Raw genomic sequence first — 23,566 nt, 5'->3', positions numbered from 1 at the left:
CAGAGGACAAAGTTCCAAATAAAATATTTTTTCTTGTTTCTACCTCTAATAGTAGGACCTCTAATTCATTTTCAGTGAAATTTCGTTTCTTGCTTGCTTTAGCCATGTTCTTGCAGGTTTCTTTTTCCAAATTGGACTAATTACCATATTTAAATGATTTAATTGAGGGAGGAGACTGGGTGGGGCGTTGTGCTCGTGCATGTGCGCTCAATTTTACGTTAATTGGGATGTACAAAGAGAATATGCGTGGGAACCTTCTTACGCAGAGATTCATACATCTGTTTTTTTTTGTGCGTACGCACATTTACAGCTTTGTCCGTACGCAATGTTTTAGTATGAATTCAACGCAAGTCTTTGTACATGAGGCCCCAGGTACTTTGCGGTTGGCTTGACAACCATTGACAACATACGCCCCCGGAAGCTGTCACGAGACTATCTATGGTAGTGTACCCACCTAATGTTGACCTTTTTTTAGCGGAATGCAGAAGGAAAAAATAAAATAATCATGAGAAAAAGAATGCAGTGACTGAAAAGAGCCCTTGCTATTGATATTCTTGTTAACATTTCACATTAAAATACCAAGTGCTACGTTTTCCAAATTTTTAATTGTTCAGGTTGGGCACCAGACAGTTTAAAAAACTGACAAACAAATGTTATGTTCAAATGAAATATTCTGTTAACCACCCTTATGGGAAGAAGAAAGAAACAGAAATGTTTCACAGGAGTCTTTTAATTTCCTTAAGTCTGTTCACATTTTATAGCAACAACAATAACAAAAAATAAATAAATATTTCAGTCTCTTAGTGTCCAGAAACACGCCCTTAGAAATGAGCAAATGAAAAGATTCTTTACAAATGAAATACCGGCGTGTTTGCACACAGGCCGTCAAGGTTCAACAGTAGGCCTAGGCCTTTTAAAAAAATAATAACAAAAAGGTGTCTCCAAAAATCATCCCAAAATATGAGTAAATATAGAGAGATCGGTAACCAGGAGGGCGCGGGGAAGACTGCATGCTCCTTATACCTTTTGGTTTTGGTGATCACACGTCGGAAAAAAGTCGCAGAAGATTTCAGCTCGTTTGTTACTCTCTTCCTCCATGCACGCACGTCCCTTCTCCATCATTTCACTATGCAGAAATTCAGACTTTCCACATGTAAAATAATCCCACAGAGTACCTTCACAACACGCTGAAACAACGGCCTCATTTCCCCTGACTTTTCCAGACGCTGCTTCCAAATTTCCCGACCAGGCTCTCGCTTCCGCTTCTCTACTTCCTCTTTTCTTTTCCTCTCAATCACCCAAACCCCTCCTCTTCTTGTTACCGTATTTAGTTTTTCGTTTGTACAAATTCTAATAACTGTTATGAAGTTGTGTAGGTTTTCATTTAGTGTTATTTACAACCCCAAATCAGAAAAAGTTGGGACATTTTGTAAAATGCAATAAAATCAAGATGATAAAATCTGTGATTTGTTCATTCTATTTAACTTTTTTTTAGCTGACAAAAGTACAAAGAAAAGTTTTCCAATATTTTAACTGACCAACATAATTGTATTTTGTAAATATGAACAAATTTTGATTTTGATGGCTGCAACACACCCCAAAAAAGTTGTGACAGAGGCATGTTTACCACTGTGTCACTTCACCTTTCCTTTTAATTACACTTTTTAATCATTTGGGAGTTGAGGATACTAATTGTTGGAGTTTTGCTAGTGGAATATTTGCTCAATCTTGTCTGATACAAGACAGCCGCTCAACAGTCTGTGGTCATCGTTGCCTGATTCTCCTTTTCATGTTGGGTCATACATTTTCCATAAGAGACAGATCTGGACTGCAGTAAACAGGCCGGCACATCCCTTCTATGGTGCAGAGTGTCTAGAAACCACTCAGTTTTAGCACGTGCAGAATGAGGCCTGGCATTGTCTTGCTTCCCAGGGAAGATGTCATCTTGATGGCAGTTTATGTCTCTGTACAATCCAAATATATGCCTCCATGTCAATGGTACCTTCACAATAATGCAAGTTACCCATACCGTTTGCAATGATGCACCTCAATACCAGCACAGATTTTTGCTTTTGCACTTGTCGCTGGTGAAAGTCTGGTTGGTCCCTTTCGTCTTTGGGACTGAGAACTCGATGTCCATTTTCTCCCAAAAACAAGCTGAAACATGGACTCATCTGACCACAGCGCACGTGTCCACTGTCTTCTAGACCATCTGAGATCTCCTCAGGCCCAGAGAACTCGCCGGAATCTCCACATAGAACTGATGTAAAGCTTTCTCCTTGCGTAACAGAGATTCAAGTTGCATTTCTTGATGCAGAGTCAGACTGTGTTCAGTGAAAATGGTTTTCCAAATTACTCCTGAGCACATGTGGCTGTATTTAACGGATTAGCATGATGGTATCTTGTGCAATGCCATCTGAGGGCTCAAAGGTCACGCACATTCAACAGAGGTCTACTGCCTTACCCAACACAGACTGAGATTTCTCTGGATTCCCTGAATCTTGTGACAATATTATGTATGTTTATGTATGGAAGATAATGAAAGGCATAAATTCTTTGCAATCTTGCATTGAGAAATGGGATTTTTTAATTGTTTGACAATTCTCTCAAGATATTTGGCACAAAGTGATGGGCCATGACCCATCTTTGCTTAAAAAGACTGAGAAGCACTTTTACACCCAAACATGATACCCTCAACTATTACCAATTCACCTGCTCATTGTGGACTGTTTCAAAAGAGTTGGATAATCTAATTTGGATAATCTTTTCACTTTTATTTCGTCTCTGTCCCAACTTTTTTGGGGTGTGTTGCAGCCATCAAAATCAAAATTTGTTCATATTTATAAAATACAATTATGTTGGTCAGTGAAAACACTGGAAAACATTTCTTTGTATTTTTGTCAGCTAATAAAAGGTTAAATAGAATGAACAAATCACAGATTCTTGATTTTATTGCATTTTACAAAATGTCCCAACGTTTTCTGATTTGGGGTTCTAATATAATTATTAATTAAATGTTGGTTTATTTTGTTTTACATTGTAGCAGTTCGCTACAGTAGCCCATAAGTGATAAAAACTAAAATAAAAGCGTGGCAAGCGGGGCACACCCAACGACTCAGCAAAAAGGTGCGTTTCAGAACAACGCGCGGGCCGCACTAAAACTGAACTTTGATATCAAGTAGGGGGCCACAAAACATCACCCTTCAATGGCTTCAATTAGCCCCCGGGCCGCGAGTTTGAGACCAGTGATTTAAAACTTCAAAATACTTATCTATCTATCTATCTATCTATCTATCTATCTATCTATCTATCTATCTATCTATCTATCCTAACTTCTTAGGTTTAAAGCTCCTAGCTCCCAAGCAACTCCATAGCAACCAAACTTGAGTACCCTAGCAACCTTTCAACAAAACCTATATATCTACATCAGAACATCGTTTAGGGATGAGGGTTGGCTCTTTTGACTCATGCTAGAAAACAGCACCTTACAACATGCTACACATGCTAGCAGTGAATAGCTACATGCTAATAGCGATTAGTTAAGTGCTAAATCATGCCAAGAACATGCTAAGAACTCTATAAAAACTCCATAGTGTAAACATCTGTGACAAGTTGCTGTGACCTAGCAACTGCCTAGAAACGTCCTAGCAACCACCCAAATACCCCAGCAACCGCCTATCAACACCATATCAACCACCTATAACACCCTAGCAACCGCCAAGAAACGCCCTATCAACCACCCAGAACACCCTAGAAAACGCCTAGCAATGCCCTAGCGACCACCCAGAATACCCTAGCAATCACCTAGCAACACCATATCAAACACCCAGACCACCATAGCAACCACTCAAAATACCTTAGCAACCGCAAAGCAACCACCAAGAACACCCTGGCAACCACACAGAGTACCATAGCAAACACTCAGAATACCCTAGCAAATGCCTAGCAACACCATAGCAACCACCCAGAACACCCTAGCAACCACCCAAAATACCTTAGCAACCGTCTAGCAACTGCTCAGAACACCATAGCAACCACATAGCAACACCATAGCAACCACCCAGAATACCCTAGCAACCACCTAGCAACACAATAGCAACCACCCAGAACACCCTAGCAACAATCCAAAATACCTTAGCAACTGCCTAGCATCCACCCAGAATACCGCAACTGCCCAGAACACTACAGCAACCACCTAGCAACAACCCAGAACACCCTAGCAACCACCTAGCAACTCCATAGCGACCACCCAGAATATCATAGCAACCGCCTAGCAACCACCCAGACCACCATGGCAACCACCCAGAACACCCTGGCAAACAACTCAAAATACCTTAGCAACCGCAAAGCAACCACCAAGAACACCCTGGCAACCACACAGAGTACCATAGCAAACACTCAGAATACCCTAGCAAATGCCTAGCAACACCATAGCAACCACCCAGAACACCCTAGCAACCACCCAAAATACCTTAGCAACCGTCTAGCAACTGCTCAGAACACCATAGCAACCACATAGCAACACCATAGCAACCACCCAGAATACCCTAGCAACCACCTAGCAACACAATAGCAACCACCCTGAACACCCTAGCAACAATCCAAAATACCTTAGCAACTGCCTAGCATCCACCCAGAATACCGCAACTGCCCAGAACACTACAGCAACCACCTAGCAACAACCCAGAACACCCTAGCAACCGCCTAGCAACTCCATAGCGACCACCCAGAATACCATAGCAGCCGCCTAGCAACCACCCAGAACACCCTGGCAACCACATAGCAACCACCCAAAGTACCATAGCAACCATCCAGAATACCCTAGCAACCACCTAGCAACACCAAAGGAACCACCCAGAACACCCTAGAAGCCGCATAACAACATCATAGCAACCACCCAGAATAACCTAGCAACCACCCAGAACACCTTAGCAACCCACTAGAACATTTCAATGCAGGTTCATTTTGAATACATCTTACCTGAAGAACAGTGGCGGTTCTAGAGGGGGGGCCAGGGGGGCCGTACCCCTGTGACAACTAGCTTGGCCCCCCTTGTGGCCCCCCTAAATGTGGAGTGTGAAATAATTTTTACAAAACTGTTTTTTGCTATCTTTGTTATCGTTGTATGCATTTTTTTTTTTTTATTATTCTATCTTTGTGGATTTGCTTGTTCACGTGACAATTCGCATCACATTCGCGGGAATCCCGGCAGAATAGTCTGTCTCCTCCACGCGAGAGAGGAGAGAAGGAGAAAGCTGGTCAGTTGCAAGTTCATTCTGTGTGTATGGCAAGCCGTTTTAACTTTTATTCATTTCCAGGATATGAATTCTTGATATCAACAATTCAATTTTAACTAGTTAAAATTATAGTTATTGATATCAGGAATTAGATTTATACTAGTAACAATGGCAATTTTTGATATCAGAAATTACATTTCCACTAGTAACAATGCTAATTCTTGATATCAACAATCACATTTTTACTAATTAAAATGCTCATTCTAGATATCAAGAATTGTATTTCAACTAGTAAAAACTATAATTCTTGATATCTGTAATTGTATTTTCACTAGTGAAATGTCAGCATAGGCTGCCATTCAAAATCAATTGTTGATATCAATAATTGATTTCTTACTAGTTGCAATTCCAATTTCACATATCAGAAATACAATTCTTACTAGTAAAAACCTTTATTTTTGATATCAAGAATTCAATTGTCACTAGTTGAAATGTCTATTCTTGATATCAACAATTGAATTGCTACTAGTAACAATGTTCATTTTTGATATCAATAATTCCATTTTCACTAGTGACTATGTTAATTTCTGATATCATGAATGTGATTGTTACTAGTAAGAAAGCCATTTTAGATATCTGAAATAATATTGATGTCAGAAATACATTTTCAGATATCAAAAATTAAAGTTTTTACTAGTAGCAATTAAATTGTTGATATCAAGAATAGACATTTCAACTAGTGACAATTGAATTATTGATATCAGGAATTCACATTCTTACTAGTAACAATGTAATTATTGATATGAAAAATTATATTTCTACTAGTAAGAAATCAATTGTTGATATCAACAATTAATTTTGAATGTATTCAAAAATGTAATTGTTGATATCAAAAATTGAATTGTTGATATCAACAATTCATATCCTGGAAATGAATAAAAGTTAAAACGGCTTGCCATACTGTGTGTGCGTATCGGGTGTGCGATGTGTATTGTCTATTAAAATATTGTAATCATTGTTTTAACTATGTACGAGGCACTGTGAGCTGACATCGCATTTGTCTATGGTTCTTTCACTGCTGTGTGCGGTTCATAGGTATGTCTTATATTTATATCATATTATGTTCTTATATTAGAATATCAAATCAGCAAGAGTGCCGTTTTCCCGTGCACAATTGCAACTGTGATATTGATGTTATACAACAGTTAAATCAACAATAAGTTAACATGAGTTACTTTTTAGACACAATATTGTCAATATTGTTTGTTTTCCCTTTATTTCGCCGACGAGAATTTCTAAATGAACCCGTAGCAGAGTCTCAATGCAACAACAGCGATGATTTATTGACTGAAATCCGCGTTTTGAACGAATCATTTTAACGATTCAATGAACAATCACTTGCACTTCCTGAATGAATCAGCCGTTTGAACAAATCGGTTGAATGAATGAATCCCTCAACTCACTTCTGTGACTTTCCGCCGCCTACTGGCGGTTTTAGTTTCATATTTAAAGTACCCTTTAATTAAAACGTTAAAATTAGAAATCATTTCAAATTTAAATATTGATTTAAAAAAAAATCTCATAGCTTTATTTATGCAATTGTAAATGGAGTGTAAATATATTAATGCCGCTTCTGTGTCACCTCTAGACTGCACTGCAAATATGGATTTTGATTGAATTAATTAATTTGACTGGTAACAGTGGTACTGTATAATTATTGTATAATTAAGTATTATTGTATAAATAAGTATAATTACTGTATAATTTGAATGTTAGTATTTGACATAAAAGGTGATTCATAACTCTAAATAAGTTTAAAAAGAATGTCCATATATTGGTGAAAATGCCCCTGGAAATCAATTTAAGGTGGCAAATTAAATTAATTAAAAATTAATTAAAAATTAATTTCGGTCCCTGCTGTTAACTGACCACTGCATAGAATATTAAAAAATATGAATATCTTTGTGAGTCGGCTGTTAACAACAGGCCTAAACCAGCCATGGCACCAGCACAAAAACACAATCAGTAAAATATCATCTAATTATCAACAAAACATTGAAAATATTGAGATATATTTTTGTCAATATTGCACACCCCTAATGTACGGTATGAATTTTGGTCTTAAAAAGCCTTAAATTTGACTTTAAAAAGTGTGCAGTAACCTGTAAACGGTTAGACATAGTTACCTAGCAAGTCAGTTATTTTCAGTAAATGAATTAATAAGCTTCTTGGTCCCCATTGCTTTTGCTCTATAGCTCTCACCAAAATGAAGAGAAAGAAGGACATCATGTCAATTACAGTTACTGTGACTAATACTGAATATGTAATGCAAATGTAAAAATATAATGGAAATGCAAATACATTGTTGAATGATTATAAACATGGTATTTTGCCCGGTAATGCCTGCAGTGCAGTGCAGAAAATGATATGACAACAATAAGTTCTAAATGTAACTGGCCCCTCTAACAGTACAACTGGCCCCAGCTTGGCCCCCCCAGTTGAAATGGTCTAGAACCGCCACTGCTGAAGAAATCCTGACGTTCCTGTTTGACCTGTTTGTACACACCCAAAGGTGATCATAAACTCCTCCTTCTTACAACACTAACCAGGAAGAGACGGACTTATTTCTCCTTTCTGTCACACCGACTTTGTCTCAACAAAAGCAATAAAGAATAAGCAATCAATGGAGAACAAAGAAACTTTAGAGAAGTTCATTTCTGAACCGACAGCAGATATTTGATACTCATTGTGATTCATTTTTGAAAAACGTAGTTCAGAAAGTGAAAGTAAAGTTTATTTTGCAGGACTCAAACGGTGAAAATGGCTTCAGCAGCAGAAGATGATTATATTTGTCCTGTTTGCTATGAAATCTTCAAGGTTCCTGTTATTCTGTCCTGTAGTCACAGTTTCTGTAAAGAGTGTCTACAACAGTTCTGGAAAACTAAGGAAACTCAGGAGTGTCCTGTCTGCAGGAGAAGATCCTCAAGAGATGATCCACCAGTTATTCTCGTATTAAAAAACTTGTGTGATTCATTGATAAAGGAGGGAACTGAGAAACGTTCATCAGGATCTGAGGAGATCTGCAGTTTACACAGTGAGAAACTCAAACTCTTCTGTCTGGAGGACAAACAGCCTGTATGTTTAGTGTGCAGAGACTCAGAGAAACACACCAATCACACATTCAGACCCATCAGTGAAGTGTGTTCATCTTACAAGGTAAGACACATGTCTCTCATTTCATATGCTGAATACAGTGCTAAACATAGAAACATTATTATTATACAATAGACCAGTATTTATATTTGCTCAGACTAAATCTCTATGATTTATTACTGATGTAAAATTCTGCATTAATCTCCGACACTGATGTTCAAATCTTCTTGAATGTAACAGCATTGGCACAAAACGTCTCAGGTTACGACTGTAACCTATGTTCCCTGAGAACAGGGAACGAGACAATACGTCAACGACGCTATGGGGAACGCCTCAGGCGTGACAGGTGTCTGAAATCACTATCAAATCACGTCAATCATATTGACCGGCGACAGCCCGTGAATCATTAGCGTGAATGATTAACGTGCGACCTGGAAGTATAAAGGGGCGCCTTGCAAACATGACAAATCACCTTATCGTCTGAAGGGACTGTACGGTAGGCAAGCCCCGCGGCATGGCAGGGAGACGTATTGTCTCGTTCCCTGTTCTCAGGGAACATAGGTTACAGTCGTAACCTGAGACGTTCCCTTTCGAAGGGAACTCAACAATACGTCAACGACGCTATGGGGAACGATATACCAACGCCGCCATGCTAAGGGGAGTGCATGCCAAGTGGCAGTGACACCTGTCAGAACCAGCAACTTCAAATGAAACGCTAGAACCACTCACCCTCAGGTCACACTGGGCTGTCAGTGACAGCATTCCCTACGGTCATAGCCCAAGCTACAGCCTCACAGAAAAACCTTCATAAACATGGTTAAATGAAAGGTCTACCTGGGCCGGCTCCGGGCCTGGAACCTCAGCTTCCAATTAGAAGGGGTCCCTTCTAGGGAATGTGGCTAGGGAACCCAAGGGAACCCCAGCCAGTCACTATTCAGGGGAACGTACTCACCCCGAAATGCCACCAGGACGGCCTGACCTGGCGCCAGTACATAGACACTTAGTCTGGCCAAATCCTGTCTGTCTGAAGACAGAGCCTCTGGACAAATGCCTTAAGTAAGGCATCCAACCCGAGGGACTGCGAAGCTGGCAGTGAACCACTCGGCCCGGATCTCAGAGACGGGATATCCCGGAGAGTATGACTCAGCATAGTGCTTTCCGACCCTTGCTAGCGAGGGGAGTTTCTCTACTCGATCCACGGATCAACCCAGTGTCTGTGTTTCAAAACACTGAGGAGGCCTGTGAAGGCCTAAGGGCTGATCTAACTGGGAGGCCTCACGAGAGGCCTACGACCGTCTGACCAGACTCAGGAAGCCGCATGCTCTGGTAGGCAAACCAGGCTGTAGGCAGAAAAGGTTCCGGGAGGGAACCTTTAGCAGAGAATGAACACTTTAGCGAGCCAGGGCGCAAGCTCGCCTTCAGCAGCTGCCTATTAAGGCTAGCTGAAACTGATAGCAAGAGACCACTAGCTTCATAAACCCAGCACCACTAGGGAGCGTTACAGGGAGGCCCGGAGAGGCCTACTACCTGATCCTTTAGGGAGGCACGTGAGGCCTACTACCTGATAACCACAGTACGTGGGAACTCACCTTCAGGGAGGCCCGGTGAGGCCTGCTACCTTACAACCACAGTATGTGGGGAGCTCACCTTCAGGGAGGCCTGGTGAGGCCTACTACCTGGTCACCACTATCTGTGGGAACTCACCTTCAGGGAGGCCTGGTGAGGCCTACTACCTGACCGTTCTCATTCAAGGAGGCCTGTAGGAGCCTACTACCTGATAATCACAGCATGTGGGAACTCACCTTCAGGGAGGCCTGGTGAGGCCTACTACCTGACAGCCAAAATATTTGGGAGCCCACATCCAGGGAGGCCCAGAGCGGCCTACTACCTGACAGCCACAATATTTGGGAGCTCACATTCAGGGAGGCCCAGAGAGGCCTACTACCTGATAGCCAACGTAAGTGGGAATTCGCCTTCAGGGCGGCCGGGTGAGGCCTACTACCTGATAACCATCTTAAGTGGGAATTCACCTTCAGGGAGGCCTGAGTGGCCTACTACCTGATAACCACTGGTAGCTTTGAGCCCTGAGTCCGGGTGAAAGTATAAGGTGGCCTGCTAAGGCCAGCCAGCTGGGGACTCGCCTATCAGGGAGGCCTGGTCGGGCCTACTAGCTAATAGCAAGTCATATTCTGCCATAAAGTACACTGTTGGAAACCATACTACACAGCATAATTCACTAATGGGCTTCCAGTAGCGCTATAAGGTATGTCCCACAATGTTGGGACTCACCTCCGAGGAGGCCTGTTTAAGGCCTACTACCCATCAGTGAGTCAACTGCCCAAACCACCAAGGCCAACCACGTAAAGTGAGCTGGCCTACAGTGCCCTCTGGGGGGCTGTCCGAAGGCTGCTGAGGCCTACTACCTAATGGCGCAGCCTTCGTTGGCAGAAAAACTGTTTACACAGCGCCTACAGCATCCTGGTGCCTAATCACATTGCCCATGGCAGTGTACTCCGCAAGAAAGCTAGCACCCTTAAAACAAGGGGAGTACAACATACGCCACTCTGCCTCAACGGAGGCCCCAGTTAGTCAGGGGCCTACCATCTATGCATGGGCGTCAGCTCAGGGCAATGCTCTGGCTTCAGGGGAGCGTACTTCGACCAAAGAAGAAGTGAAGCTTACTTCATACTCGACCCGAGCCATAGTGGTGCGAGGTGGGATAAAACAGAACTGGGAGTGAAGTGCTCAGACCTACCCTGTATCACAGGGGAATACTCACACCTCACCCTGAGGTTACCAGGGTGCGGGCCTGCCAGCGGCTCTAGGGGTGACAGAAATGTATCTGTGCCCAACCTAGGGGAGTGGGGCTTGAATGAAAGCCAACCACCTACACCCTAGCGCTCGAGCAGTAGCTCAGCGAGGTGAGTGAAGCCTAAACTGGCGGCCTAAATCCGTAGGCCAGTTCTGCATGGCAGAGTCGGGCAGGAAACCCAGTCTTCTTCGTGAAGCGAAAGACGGCTTAACCCTGCTCAATAAAGACATATATACCACGGAGGCCTGTTTGAGGCCTACCATGTCCTTACAAACCATCCTCAGCACCACGCTGCATTACTCTAGGCACCCCAGAATGCAGAGAAGGGGGCGGGCCTTGGCCTAACGACTCCCACGGGAGGAGGCTGTTTATACAGGGATGCTAGAAACCAACATTCACACAGTGAAGGGTCTGAGGAAGAAATGCTAAAATTTTTAGCAGAGCGCCTCTATTATCCCTGGCACAGCCTAGGCCAGCTACAGAGGCGGCCCTGGTGAGGGCCAGCCTGCAAGCATAGATCAATCTGAGGGCTCGGAGGAGCCACAGCCTTACTAAAGAATATAGTCTGTATTATTCCATACAAAGGGCTGCAGAATCGCTCAGCCTAATGAAACCCAAACAGAGCTCAAGGGGCGAAATACTCAGGAAGAAGTCAACGGACCCGTGGGCCGGACATAAGATCTATCTGAAGCTCTAGCGTCAGTCAACACTCTAAGTAAAAAATTCTAAGAGAGAGACCAACTACTCTACCCTGAGGTGGCTAACAGCCCGAAGGCTAACATAGTTATCGTTCTGGCCACCTAACAGGGAACTTCAGGGCCCTAATGATCCAGGAAACTTCTCTTACCTTATTACCTTGACATGACCCCATAGCTCTATACAGGGAACGAGGTCTGTAGAGAGATACATCTCGGAATTTTAATTCACAAAAAATTACTCTTAAAAGACCAGTCAGCTCACCTGCGGCGTGCGGAGTGAAGACTCGCCAGATAGTTCTTTATGACCCTGGGGTCCACCACTTTACATGCCTGAAAGAGGCGTTTCTACTAGCCAAGCCTAGGCGGGCCATTGGAACATCGTTCTTATCATAGGCCCAGCCCCAGGCCTGATGTAATGAACGTCTGGGGAGTCAGAAGAGAGGAGAGGGCTGGATTTCTTTTTAATGAAGCCCTCCGGGGAGATTATCCATCAGCGACACTGTGTGCGCTTGTGCTGGATAACCTCCCTCAGATCCCTCTTCTTGCGGGAGTCACGCCTCTTCTGCGCCCTGTTCCTCCACGGAGGGGGCGCACGAGAGGCGACACTGGCTCTCTGGCCCTGTCTACGGTCCTCGGACCGTGAAGGGCCAGGCCCTCCCGCCTGCCTGGGTGTGGAACCGGATCTCAGCGGTATGCAGGATCCTGCAGCAGGTCGGCCTGATATGCCTGCAGCACCGCCATAGTGTGCAGGGAAGCACCAGCCTGAACCGCTGTCGTGTATGCTCTGCCATTCAAACGTGCTGTTGACTTTAGCGGTTTGGATGGCAGGGTTGGAGCTCTCAGTGTCGACGCCTGCCCAGACACGAGATAGTTCGCAAACGACTCGTCAAATGGGCGGCATCGACACATACCCATGCTCTGCGATCCCCTCAACATCAGCGAAACTAACCCGCTGATGTCGGTGAATACGGGCAGAGTATGGGCTCTTCCATGCCCTCTCGATCTCCGTGTGAAGATCAGGAAGGAATGGAAGGCTCACCTGAGCTGGTGTGTATGGCAGGGGAGAAACCGATCGCCAAGCCTACCGCGAGCGGTCTCTCCTCTAGCGCGTCGCCATGGCAGCTACAGCCTGTTGGCGGCGCGCTCCACAACATCCACCAGGTCTGCATACACGGGGCAGGGTGGCTGAGAGGGTTCAGGATCTACCTGATTATAAACCTCCTCAGCCATCTCCTGCTCGTCCTGAAGAGCAGCAACTGCAGGAAACCATTGGTGCCTGCAGTTCGCCCTCGTCAGCCGTCGAATCATTTGAGAGGTTTACAGGACTCTCAAGATGATCGATGAGCTCTATCTGGAAGCCCATGATGCAAGTCGCCGCTCTGCCTCGGCACGAGCGGGACCACGCGGACCAGACGTTGAACCCCCTTCACTCGAGAAGAGGGCCAGACGAGAGCGGAGCGTTTTAAGAGAAAAACGCTCACAGTTCACACAGAGGATTCCCTCGAGAACCTCTCGTGCGCGCTCTTCTCCCAGGCAGGAAAAAACACACTCGTGTGCTGTACATTTCATTTTCTTACCGTTCCATTGAGTAGCGTTTTCAAACAGACAGTCCCTGAAGACGATGAGATGATTTGTCATGTTTGCAAGGCGCCCCTTTATACTTCCAGGTCGCACGTTAATCATTCACGCTAATGATTCACGGGCTGTCGCCGGTCAATATGATTGACGTGATTTGATAGTGATTTCAGACACCTGTCACGCCTGAGGCGTTCCCCATAGCGTCGTTGACGTATTGTTGAGTTCCCTTCGAAAGGGAACATGTATCGAAAAAATAGACATATCATGGGTTATTATTATTTTTTTAAACAATAATATGTGATTTTAAAACACACTGAAAAAGTGACTGATACTAACATACTTTCACTTTCTGCATTTGTTTTGCACAACCACAAATTTAAAACTGCATGGATATAATAATTAAGAATTGGCCATTGCAAAAAAACACATTTGTTTGATGAAAACATGATTTCTTGATGTTCATGCTTTCAAAATGAAATCGTTAAAAATATATGTCCTGCAATTGTCAGGCACAAACGCTTCCCCCATTCATCTTATAAATAAAAATACAATATTTAAACCTCTTAAAGCTGCAGTTTCACAGATTTTCATCTTAACCTGTAGGAGGAATTTAATACAGCACTGACGTCCTTACTAAACAACCTCGAACATGGAGAAGAAATGAAGAAAAAGTGTGATGAAACAATTGAACACATCACGGTGAGGATGTATAAAGAGTTAAATACTCAACATTCACACACAGAGTTTATTATTGACATTAGTGGAGTGTGTGTTCATACAGAGCTGACTGAAGTGAATGTGATTTGATTTCAGTCTCAAGCTGAGCACACAGAGCGTCAGATTAAAGAAGAGTTTGAGAAGCTTCATCAGTTTCTCAGAGACGAAGAAGAAGCTACAATCACTGCACTGAGGGAGGAAAAGGAGCAGAAGAAGCAGAGGATGAAGGAGAAGCTGGAGGAGATGAACACACACATCTCAGCTCTTTCACACACAATCAGAGACATGGAGGAGATGATGAAAGACAATGACGTCTCGTTTCTAAAGGTGACAAATCAATCTGACTTCATTCTTTGTGCATAAAACAACTTGTATAGAGAGACTCATTGACAGTGAGAGTGTTTGATAAGATATTAAAATGTTTTTAAACTCTATATTTTCCAGAACTATAAAGTCACGATGGAAAGGTAAGTGAGCTGCTCGTATCTCTTCTCTCAGTGGATCTGAACTCAAATTCACTGCAGTTCTGACTCCTGAATGTTCCTCAGAGTCCAGATCTCACAGCCGGATCCACGGATGAGTTCTGGAGCTTTGATTCATGTGTCGCGTTATCTGGGTAACCTGCCGTTCAGAGTCTGGAAGAAGATGCTGGAAACTGTCCAACACAGTGAGTCTCGCAGATCTGACACAGTGCAGAAGATAGTTCAGATATAAACACACACAACATCAACATTTGATAGAAATATATTTAAAAATCACTTGAATTTCTAAGTGAATCTAAAGTGTATATCAGTAAATCATCAGATCATACAGTGAACTCATAATGAAAAGTCTATTCCTCATAATCTATGTTTATGTATTAGGATACAATAGTGTTTACTGTATACTGATATTAAACCTGAAGCCTCAATCCATTCTGACAGTAACTGAGAGAATATTGTTATGATTTATGATCTCTTTCAACAAAGTCTTTGTGTTTTACATTTACATTTCTAATACATCATATTTCATCCTGTAATCTGATGTTATTGTCTTTGCAGCTCCGTTGACTCTGGATCCAAACACAGCAGATCCTCGTCTCACACTCTCTGCTGATCTGACCAGTGTGTCGTACAGTCGTGTAGATAAAACACTTCCTGATAATCCAGAGAGGATTGACTGGTATCCATGTGTCCTGGGATCTGAGGGCTTTAACTCAGGAACACACTACTGGGATGTGGAGGTTGGAGACAATACAAACTGGAGTCTTGGAATAACCACAGCATCAAACCAAAGGAAGGGAGAGGATTTCTTTGAGTCTAATGTCTGGTATGTGTGGTACATAAACAGCAAATACAGCTCAGAATCCCCAGAGCAACGCCTCACTGTCTTTACTGTTAAACAGAAGCTTCAGCGTGTGAGAGTTCAGCTGGACTATGACAGAGAAACAGTGTCATTCTCTGATCCTGAAACTAACACACATTTACTCACATTCAGGACATCCTTCACAGAAACTGTCTTTCCATTCTTATATAATCGCTGCACAACTTCTCCTCTGAGGATCTTACCAGTTAAACTGTTTATCACAGCAGAAAATCACAGTTAAATCTGATTCTGCTTCTAGATTAATTCAGTTTTGCAAATTATGCTTTAATAATAACGCTGTAATAAAAGGGTCTCGTTCATCAATCACACTTAAATGTAAAATTTAGAGCTAACTTAACACTTGTGTTTCCTTAAGGACTTTTTTGTCTCTCATTTATTTATTTTTTTGGATAATGTTTCTTTTGTTTATGGCAACTGCGTCAATTGTACGTATTTTATTGCATATGTTATTATTTCATCCTCATTTCCTTTCATAAATCACTGGGTACACAAAATAGTTACACTCAAGTTTGGACCAAAAATGTTTCCATTGAAACCCATTAAAACTCTTTATCCCAGAGCAATTTAACTATTAAATGATTCAGTCTTTGTTAAGGCTTTAAGGCTTTTTTTCCTGTTTTCTGATTATGCATATTAGAGTCATATTCGATTATTTTTATATATTCATCCTATAACTCGAGCTCTGAAACATGAATGCACTGTGAGGCCAGCAGCTGTTTATATATTCATGCATAATGATTGACAGAATAACAAGACAAACTAAATACTTTAGTTTACTTTACTTTAACCAACCGTTATTTAAAACTGTTTGAAAATGTTTATATTTTTATGTATATATATATATATATATATATATATATATATATAAAGCACCACACAAGATGCAAAATGATTGAATTCAATGGATTATGTGTACAACTACTGTGACAAATATACAGTAAGTATATTGATGATGTAACAGGACCCGTTCTCAGCACCAGTGACTGCAGTGCATGCTGGGATTCGGGGGAAAAAAACACTTCCCTGGTTATAATGATACGCTTCTCATATCAAGAGTCAACTGTAGGATTTTCTCTGAAATATACTCTGAGTCAAACGTACATTGATAAGGAACTTGATATGAGGACATTTAAGTATTAACAGTGTTGTTGTCAAACCCATGATTCAACACACAGTCTAATTATTAATCAGTGTTCAAATCCTAAATAACTAACTTTCTGCAGTTCAGCTCACACACACATTCCTGTAGTTTATTTCAATAGGTTGGTAATTTAACATTATATCAGTAAATTAAGTTTACTGTAAATTTAACTTAAATCTGTAGAACCTAAAATATGACTATTAGTATTTCAATAGGCAAGACTGTGAGGATAAACTGAGGGTATACCTGAGACCCAGAAAAAAAAGTTACACACAACGGAAAAAGTACAGGCAGATTTTCTGTAAATTGACGGTATGATAGACAGTAAAAATACAGGACATTTTCTGTGTTTTAGTGTTATACATACAATAAAAAAGGACACTTTCTGTTATTTAATGTTATAAAAACTGCAATAAATCCAACAAATAATGGAAGATATTCTGGAAGCTCATTACCCAGACTTTTTCTGAACTTTTCTGTTAATTTAATTATATTAATATTAATCATAATGCCTACAGTGCAAATGATAATAAGTTTATACGCAGTTCTCCCATTTTTAAGGATTTACTGGAGAAAGCAGAATGGTTTCAATATGTCTGTCACATTAGATATATATTGACAGTATATAGTCTTCTTCATCCAGGAAAAGGGTTCATGACATGCGTAGCTGTTTAATCATTTACATTTACATTTAATCATTACAATATTTATGATTTCTCATTTTTGGTGGTGTATAGTAGCAAACACTTTAATTACAACATATAACCTGATGATAAGATGCAAAGTATTTGTGTCACAATTTCCTCTGTGTTTTGTGTTCAAGGAGTCTTATATGCTATATATATATATATATTAATAATTACTAATTTCAACATTAGTTTTATCCCTTCTTGACAGGAGTGTTAAGCTTATACTTTGTTGTTACGACTTGTCGATTTCAGTATCCTATTTACATTATTTTCAAGAATGATCAAGAATTATGGTTGGTGAAAATATGAAAAGGTCTTTTTCTCTTCCATGACTCATGGTTTCTGCAGTGTTATTCAGTATCGAGATGTTCAGAGAGACAGCACTGATCTCTACTGGCCAGACATCAGCCGTGCAAATATCATTGAAGAAAACCATTAGATTGAAGGCATTTTTACAACTCCAGAGGGACAAAAACCACAGCTGAGACGAGCAGCTAGAAAATAAGTGCTACTACTATGAAGGTAAATTGGTAGCAAAACTCGAGAACACGTAGATGTGAATTTGAGAACTTGTACAATAACAGGGCTCTCAAGTCTCACGCATTGGTCGTGAGACACACGAATTTCAACCCGTCCACCCGTTCACACGCCACACCTTGTATTTCTCACGCTGAGGAGAAGGGAACTTGTCCCGCTATACAATTAATGGACGAGGCGCAGGCAAACGGAGGGAAGTTCTCTGCCGAGTCCATAGCATCTGTCTCGAGTTATACAGAGTTAAATGTTAGCTACCAGCCAATCAGAAATTAGAATTAGTTGTTTCCTGGTAGATTATGTGTTCCCGCTGCAAGCTCGTTCGTTACTAGACAACAGGGCCGTGCAGAGACCTCTGGAGGGGCAGGTGCTCAAAGTATAAAAGGGGGCACATGCGAAACAAGGCTTTAAATAGGGCTGTGCTCAACATATCAATACAGTAATATATCAATACGGATGATTCTGTATTGATACAGTAGCAAATGCATTGATGCAGTTTTGAAAAAGAAACAGAACAGAAAAGACAAATTTTACGTTTAAAAGTTAAAAAAAATTATGAATGTGCAGTGTGCACCTATTCATAACTCTGGGATTAGAAACTGAAGTATCTTAAGTTGTCCCAACCTGATGGCTTTTTCTTCTCTGTTATACAGAATAATAAAGAACAGCTGTTATAGTAAACTGTGTAGGACAAAATCAACGTGGCCCATGTTTCGTATAGTATAGTTTTATTTAATGCCATATCAGCATCTAGGCATGTGCCGGTATCAAATTTTCATGCTGCGATTAATTGATCGAGCTTTTATCACGGTATACGGTATTATCACGATATTTTAATTGCACAAGAGAAACAGACGGATTGGGGGTATCTAAAAAAAAACTTGCATCACAATGTGTAATTGTGATTGTCAAAACATTAATTTTATTTTTTAGTGACAACATGTTATAATGTTTACATGGTTACTGAGGCTACTGTTTGTATTATTGCTTAACACAATTTTCAGGATTTCAATTAAATTCTTGGATTTAATTTCAATCTTGATTCAATATTGACTCATTTGGATAAATATTAGGTAGGCTACAGTAGATAGCCTGCATTTAAATGTTTCTCAAGAAAATATATCTCACATAATGCTGTAAACATACAGAGAGAAATTAAATATAATGCATACAATATAAATATAATAATAATATAAATATAAAAATGTAATATGCAGTAATTTTCATTATAATAACAATTATATAATGACAAGTAAACATATATTAAAATAATATAGTGCGCATATTTAGCAAAATACTCCTCTCTATAGCTATTTTCTTATAGTCAACTAACATTAAATGGCTTTCCTGAGGTAAATGTAACGTTCTGTGACATAATTGTTCTCCTGCAGTGTTATTGACCTCTTTCCGTGGTTGAAAAACACTGATTGATCGAAAGTACCTTTCGGTGGGTTGTACTGTATCTTTAATAAAAAGTAACAGATGATCGGTTTACTTGATCTGAGGCGCGCGATCTGTCACGTCACATTTACAAGCACCAAAACAGTATTTATTGTCTGAATTTCGTTATAAAACCTGAGAGCTGATATTTTTTTCATATCAAAAGTAACCTGCTCTGTCTAGTCTGTCGTTGTCAGTGTCCTCTTTGCTCCGCGATTTTTCTCTGCGTGAGAAAATGGATGTGTGGCGCGAGACCGTGTGAAAGTGTCAAATGCCTGAGTCTCAAGCTGCTGAATGTGTGAGAGTTGGCAGCCATGCGGGGGATAAATAGTCGGCAGCGTTCCTCCTTCCGCCGTGCTTCTTCTCCATGTGAGGATTGTTTACATTAGACTAGAGTGCGCACTGCATGCACACAGTGCTTATACATGTGATGTGGGGATTGTTTACATCAAAGTGCACATGTGTTTTGCGCAGCATATACGCATAGTTTTTTAAGCGGTTGATGGAAAATAAGCTGATGCGCGTTCTAAAAATCTAAATTCGGATCTATTATTTTTCACGGTATTTCGAAGTCCCCGCGATAACAATATCGTGCATATTCATTACCGTGATTTATCGCATTACCGAATACCGGCACATGTCTATCAGCATCTATGGCTATTTTCATGGCATAAACTGATTTGCACAAATACAAGAGTTACATTTACACAATGAAAATAAAAACAAAGCAAACAGAAACAGCAATTAATACTTTACAAGATTTTTAACATTAATGTGATACCTGTTCTGGTACATTCTTACTAAAGTCCTTAAGTGAGTTTGCTGCCTTTGCTGTTGTTGTTACTGCTGCTGCTGCTGATACTGCTGGAGCTGATCTGAGACTGTAGACATTAAAACAAACATATAGAGAAACTCATGAATATTCATGAATGAGAGACTCATGAATATTCATTAGGGAACTCATCCCTGATTGGTCTTAACCCCAGTGACGGGTAGGTTTAGGGGCGGGGTTAGGGGTAAGTCATTAGACCCCCAGTGACGGGTAGGTTTAGGGGCGGGGTTAGGGGTAGGTCATCAGACCAATCAGGGATGAGTTCCCTAATGAATATTCATGAGTCTTCCCCTACCATCCTGTGAAAAAAAATATCGCGTCCCGGACGAGTTCGTCAGGTGAAAGGTCATCATGTGGGTCATTATATTTACGGCTAAATTATTATTCATTAATTTTACTAATAGTTAGATTGGGCAGGCATCCACAAAAGGGCCTTTAATTACAAAAAAAATGAGAGGAAATTTTGCCTTGACAAAAGGGCACTTTGGGCACCAAGGGGCAAAAGGGCAGGTGCTCGAGCACCCAAAGCCCCCCCCCCTCTGCACGTGCCTGCTAGACAACTCCTGGACAACACGCGCACACACGGAGTGGAAGTTGAAAGAGCACGATCTGATGAATGTGGTTTGCGGACATCTTCATTTATTTTTTTATTTTTTTTAGCATTTTGATTTTACGATTCCTGGACGATATCTCTTGCCTGTGATCAAAGACAGTGAGAGCTGATGTTGAGGAGTATAGCCAAATTCGTGCTAAATTATTTTTGATGCATTCAAAAATTCTCCAACTGCTTTTAAAGGGGGCATCGGATGCAAAATACACTTTTATATGGTATTTGCAAATAAATGTGTCTTTGCAGTGTGTGGACACAATCACCATGCAATGAAAAAAATCCATTCACTTTTTTTTAATTCCTCAAAAAGCCAAAAAGTTGTTGCTCATTATCATTTAAAGAGACATGCACCGAAACGGGTCACTGTGAACAGAGCTGTTTTTGAAGAGGTAAACATGGTGTTGTTTTACACAACCATTGAGAAATTTTAACCAAAGTATGTTACAAACTTTACATGAAGACCCAAAAGAATCATACCAACTTGTGGAAAATGGGCATCCGATGACCCCTGTAAAGGTGACCGGTTTGGGTCTTGACATACATGCTCAGGGCAAGTTGTTATGACACAATGTTATGTACATTGAGCACTGATGTTCAGTTGGCTTGTTTGGGGTCAAATTTATTTTTATTTTTCAATAAATTTGTATTTTTTAAATATAACTATTTATTTTATTTGGATGAATTTGTCTTTTTATCAGATTTAACAATTGTTATAATTTCCATTTGTGCGGGTCAATTATGAACAATAGGCGAAATTGAACTGCTAGCAAAAATTGAAGCGAATTTGGTTGGGTCGAGGGACCGCTGCTGCAAATATTTGGGTGGCTCCTCCCCTAAATCTCACTCTAAACTTTTGATAAAACTTGAGAGCCCTGCAATAAATATTCGTAATTGTACGCTAAAATGTACACTCACAGCTTCAATGTGAAAACTTGTCAAATAAAAATCTGAACTTGAACGCTGAGATTTGCACTCGCAGACAATAGTCACAAACCTGTATTCTGAATTTGAAGCTGCAGACAAGCAGTCAAAAATGTGTAAAATGCCATTTACAAAGATACAATGACAGACACAAACTTGTAACATAATTGCACGTATTCTTACTTTCACACTTGCAGTACCACCTCAAGTAGGCACTTGCAACTTCTCAAATCTGTCACTGCAATTTCAAATTTTGCGCCTTGACTTTTGCTACTCTTTTCGCGATATATTAGGTGCAAAACTGACTTGTGCACTGGCACCTAGCCAATGTAATGGGACTTCTGTTATATGTGATGATGTCACGAAACCCGCTTCTCGGGGACGATCTGAATATGATCTGAAACTAAAGGTGTTGTTGTGAGGTGCATGTACAAATCCTTGTATATTTAGGCCTATTGTTGCATTAAAAAAATAAAGATCTGAAATGCTAGCATGGCTTAATGCATTAGAGTGATATTAAAAGAAATAAATGATATTATCAAACTCAGTAAACAACACCATACCAATAATGCATAGGCTACTATGTACAGAAAAGCAGATCAACACAGAATATAAACACAACGCATTTAAGACAGTGGTATGAAAAGGCCAAACTCAGGAAACACCATGCCTACTAATAAAGCATAGAAAAGTAATTTACACATAATATGAACGCAACGCACTCATTCCCTCCCATAGAAAACCAAGAAAACACTTCATGAGGCTTAATGGACCAAAGTTTAAAAAAAAAACACACACAATTTGTTATTATTAATAAAACTGCAGGCAGCAGGTTTATTTGCACTAAACACATATTTCCTTTCTTCCGTCATATTCTGGGCTCAGTGGCTTTTCTGTAGCCTACAAGGCTATGCTTAATTAGTATGGTGTTGTTAACTGAGTTTGATAATATCATTTATTACTTTTAATATCAGTCCATCAAAAACGGGTTTCGTGACATCTTCACGAATAACAGAAGTCCTATTTCATTGGCTAGGCGCCAACCAATAAAACGGCTCATTTGAACACCCCCGCTCCCGCCCCCCTTCCTCTCTCGCCGCCACTGAGTTGCAAGTGCACAACTACACAAGTCAGTTTTGCACCTAATATATCGCGAAAAGAGTAGCAAAAGTCAAGGCGCAAAATTTGAACTTGCAGTGTCAGATTTGAGAAGTTGCAAGTGCCAATTTGAGGCTGTACTGCGAATTTGAATGTTAGAAGAAGTGCACATTTGTATTACAAGTTTGTGTCTGTCATTGTATCTTTGTGAATGGCATTTTACACATTTGTGACTACTTGTCTACAGCTTCAAATTCAGAATACAGGTTTGTGACTATTGTCTGCAAGTGCAAATCTCAGCGTTCAAGTTCAGATTTTTATTTTACAGGTTTTCACATCTGAGCTGTGAGTGTAAATGTTCGCGTACAAGTACGAATATTTATTGTACAAGTTCTCAAATTCACATCTACGTGCTCTCAAGTTTTGCTACTAATTTACCTTCATATACTACTGTGTGAAACACTACATAATAGTAATAAAAAATAGTAATCTGAAGTATTCATGCATATTTCATTCCATGAGTGGAATTGACTTCTCAGATCTTAGCAGTAAATCCAGTTATTTTGTGTATTTATTAAAAACATTTTGTGTATACACAATATACAAGTGCAAGAAGAATCATTACTTTTTCAAACTTTTTTATTTACATATAATTACTTTTCAAACACACCCCTCATCTGCTATTGGTTGGCTCAACAGGAAGCCCCGCCCCCAAACTACCACCATTGGTCACATCAGCTC

At 40.6% G+C, this 23,566-nt stretch overlaps 1 protein-coding gene across 1 annotated transcript; it reads left to right on the top strand.

Annotated features, from left to right (window-relative positions):
* Positions 1–7,824: 7,824 nt before the first annotated feature.
* LOC143744237 (E3 ubiquitin-protein ligase TRIM35-like) lies at positions 7,825–16,157 on the top strand. The gene is made up of 6 exons (XM_077235621.1): positions 7,825–8,453; positions 14,082–14,177; positions 14,292–14,522; positions 14,640–14,662; positions 14,744–14,862; positions 15,236–16,157. Exons 1-6 carry the CDS (start codon positions 8,058–8,060, stop codon positions 15,778–15,780), a joined length of 1,410 nt encoding a protein of 469 aa, XP_077091736.1. The 5' UTR covers positions 7,825–8,057; the 3' UTR covers positions 15,781–16,157.
* Positions 16,158–23,566: the final 7,409 nt, after the last annotated feature.

This window comes from Siphateles boraxobius, unplaced genomic scaffold (assembly GCF_051911475.1).
Source record: "Siphateles boraxobius isolate OS27281-9 unplaced genomic scaffold, OSU_SipBor_1 2, whole genome shotgun sequence".
Classification (NCBI taxonomy): domain Eukaryota; kingdom Metazoa; phylum Chordata; class Actinopteri; order Cypriniformes; family Leuciscidae; genus Siphateles; species Siphateles boraxobius.
Note: the sequence above shows the minus strand (reverse complement) of the source record. Positions and strands in the feature narration are given on the sequence as shown.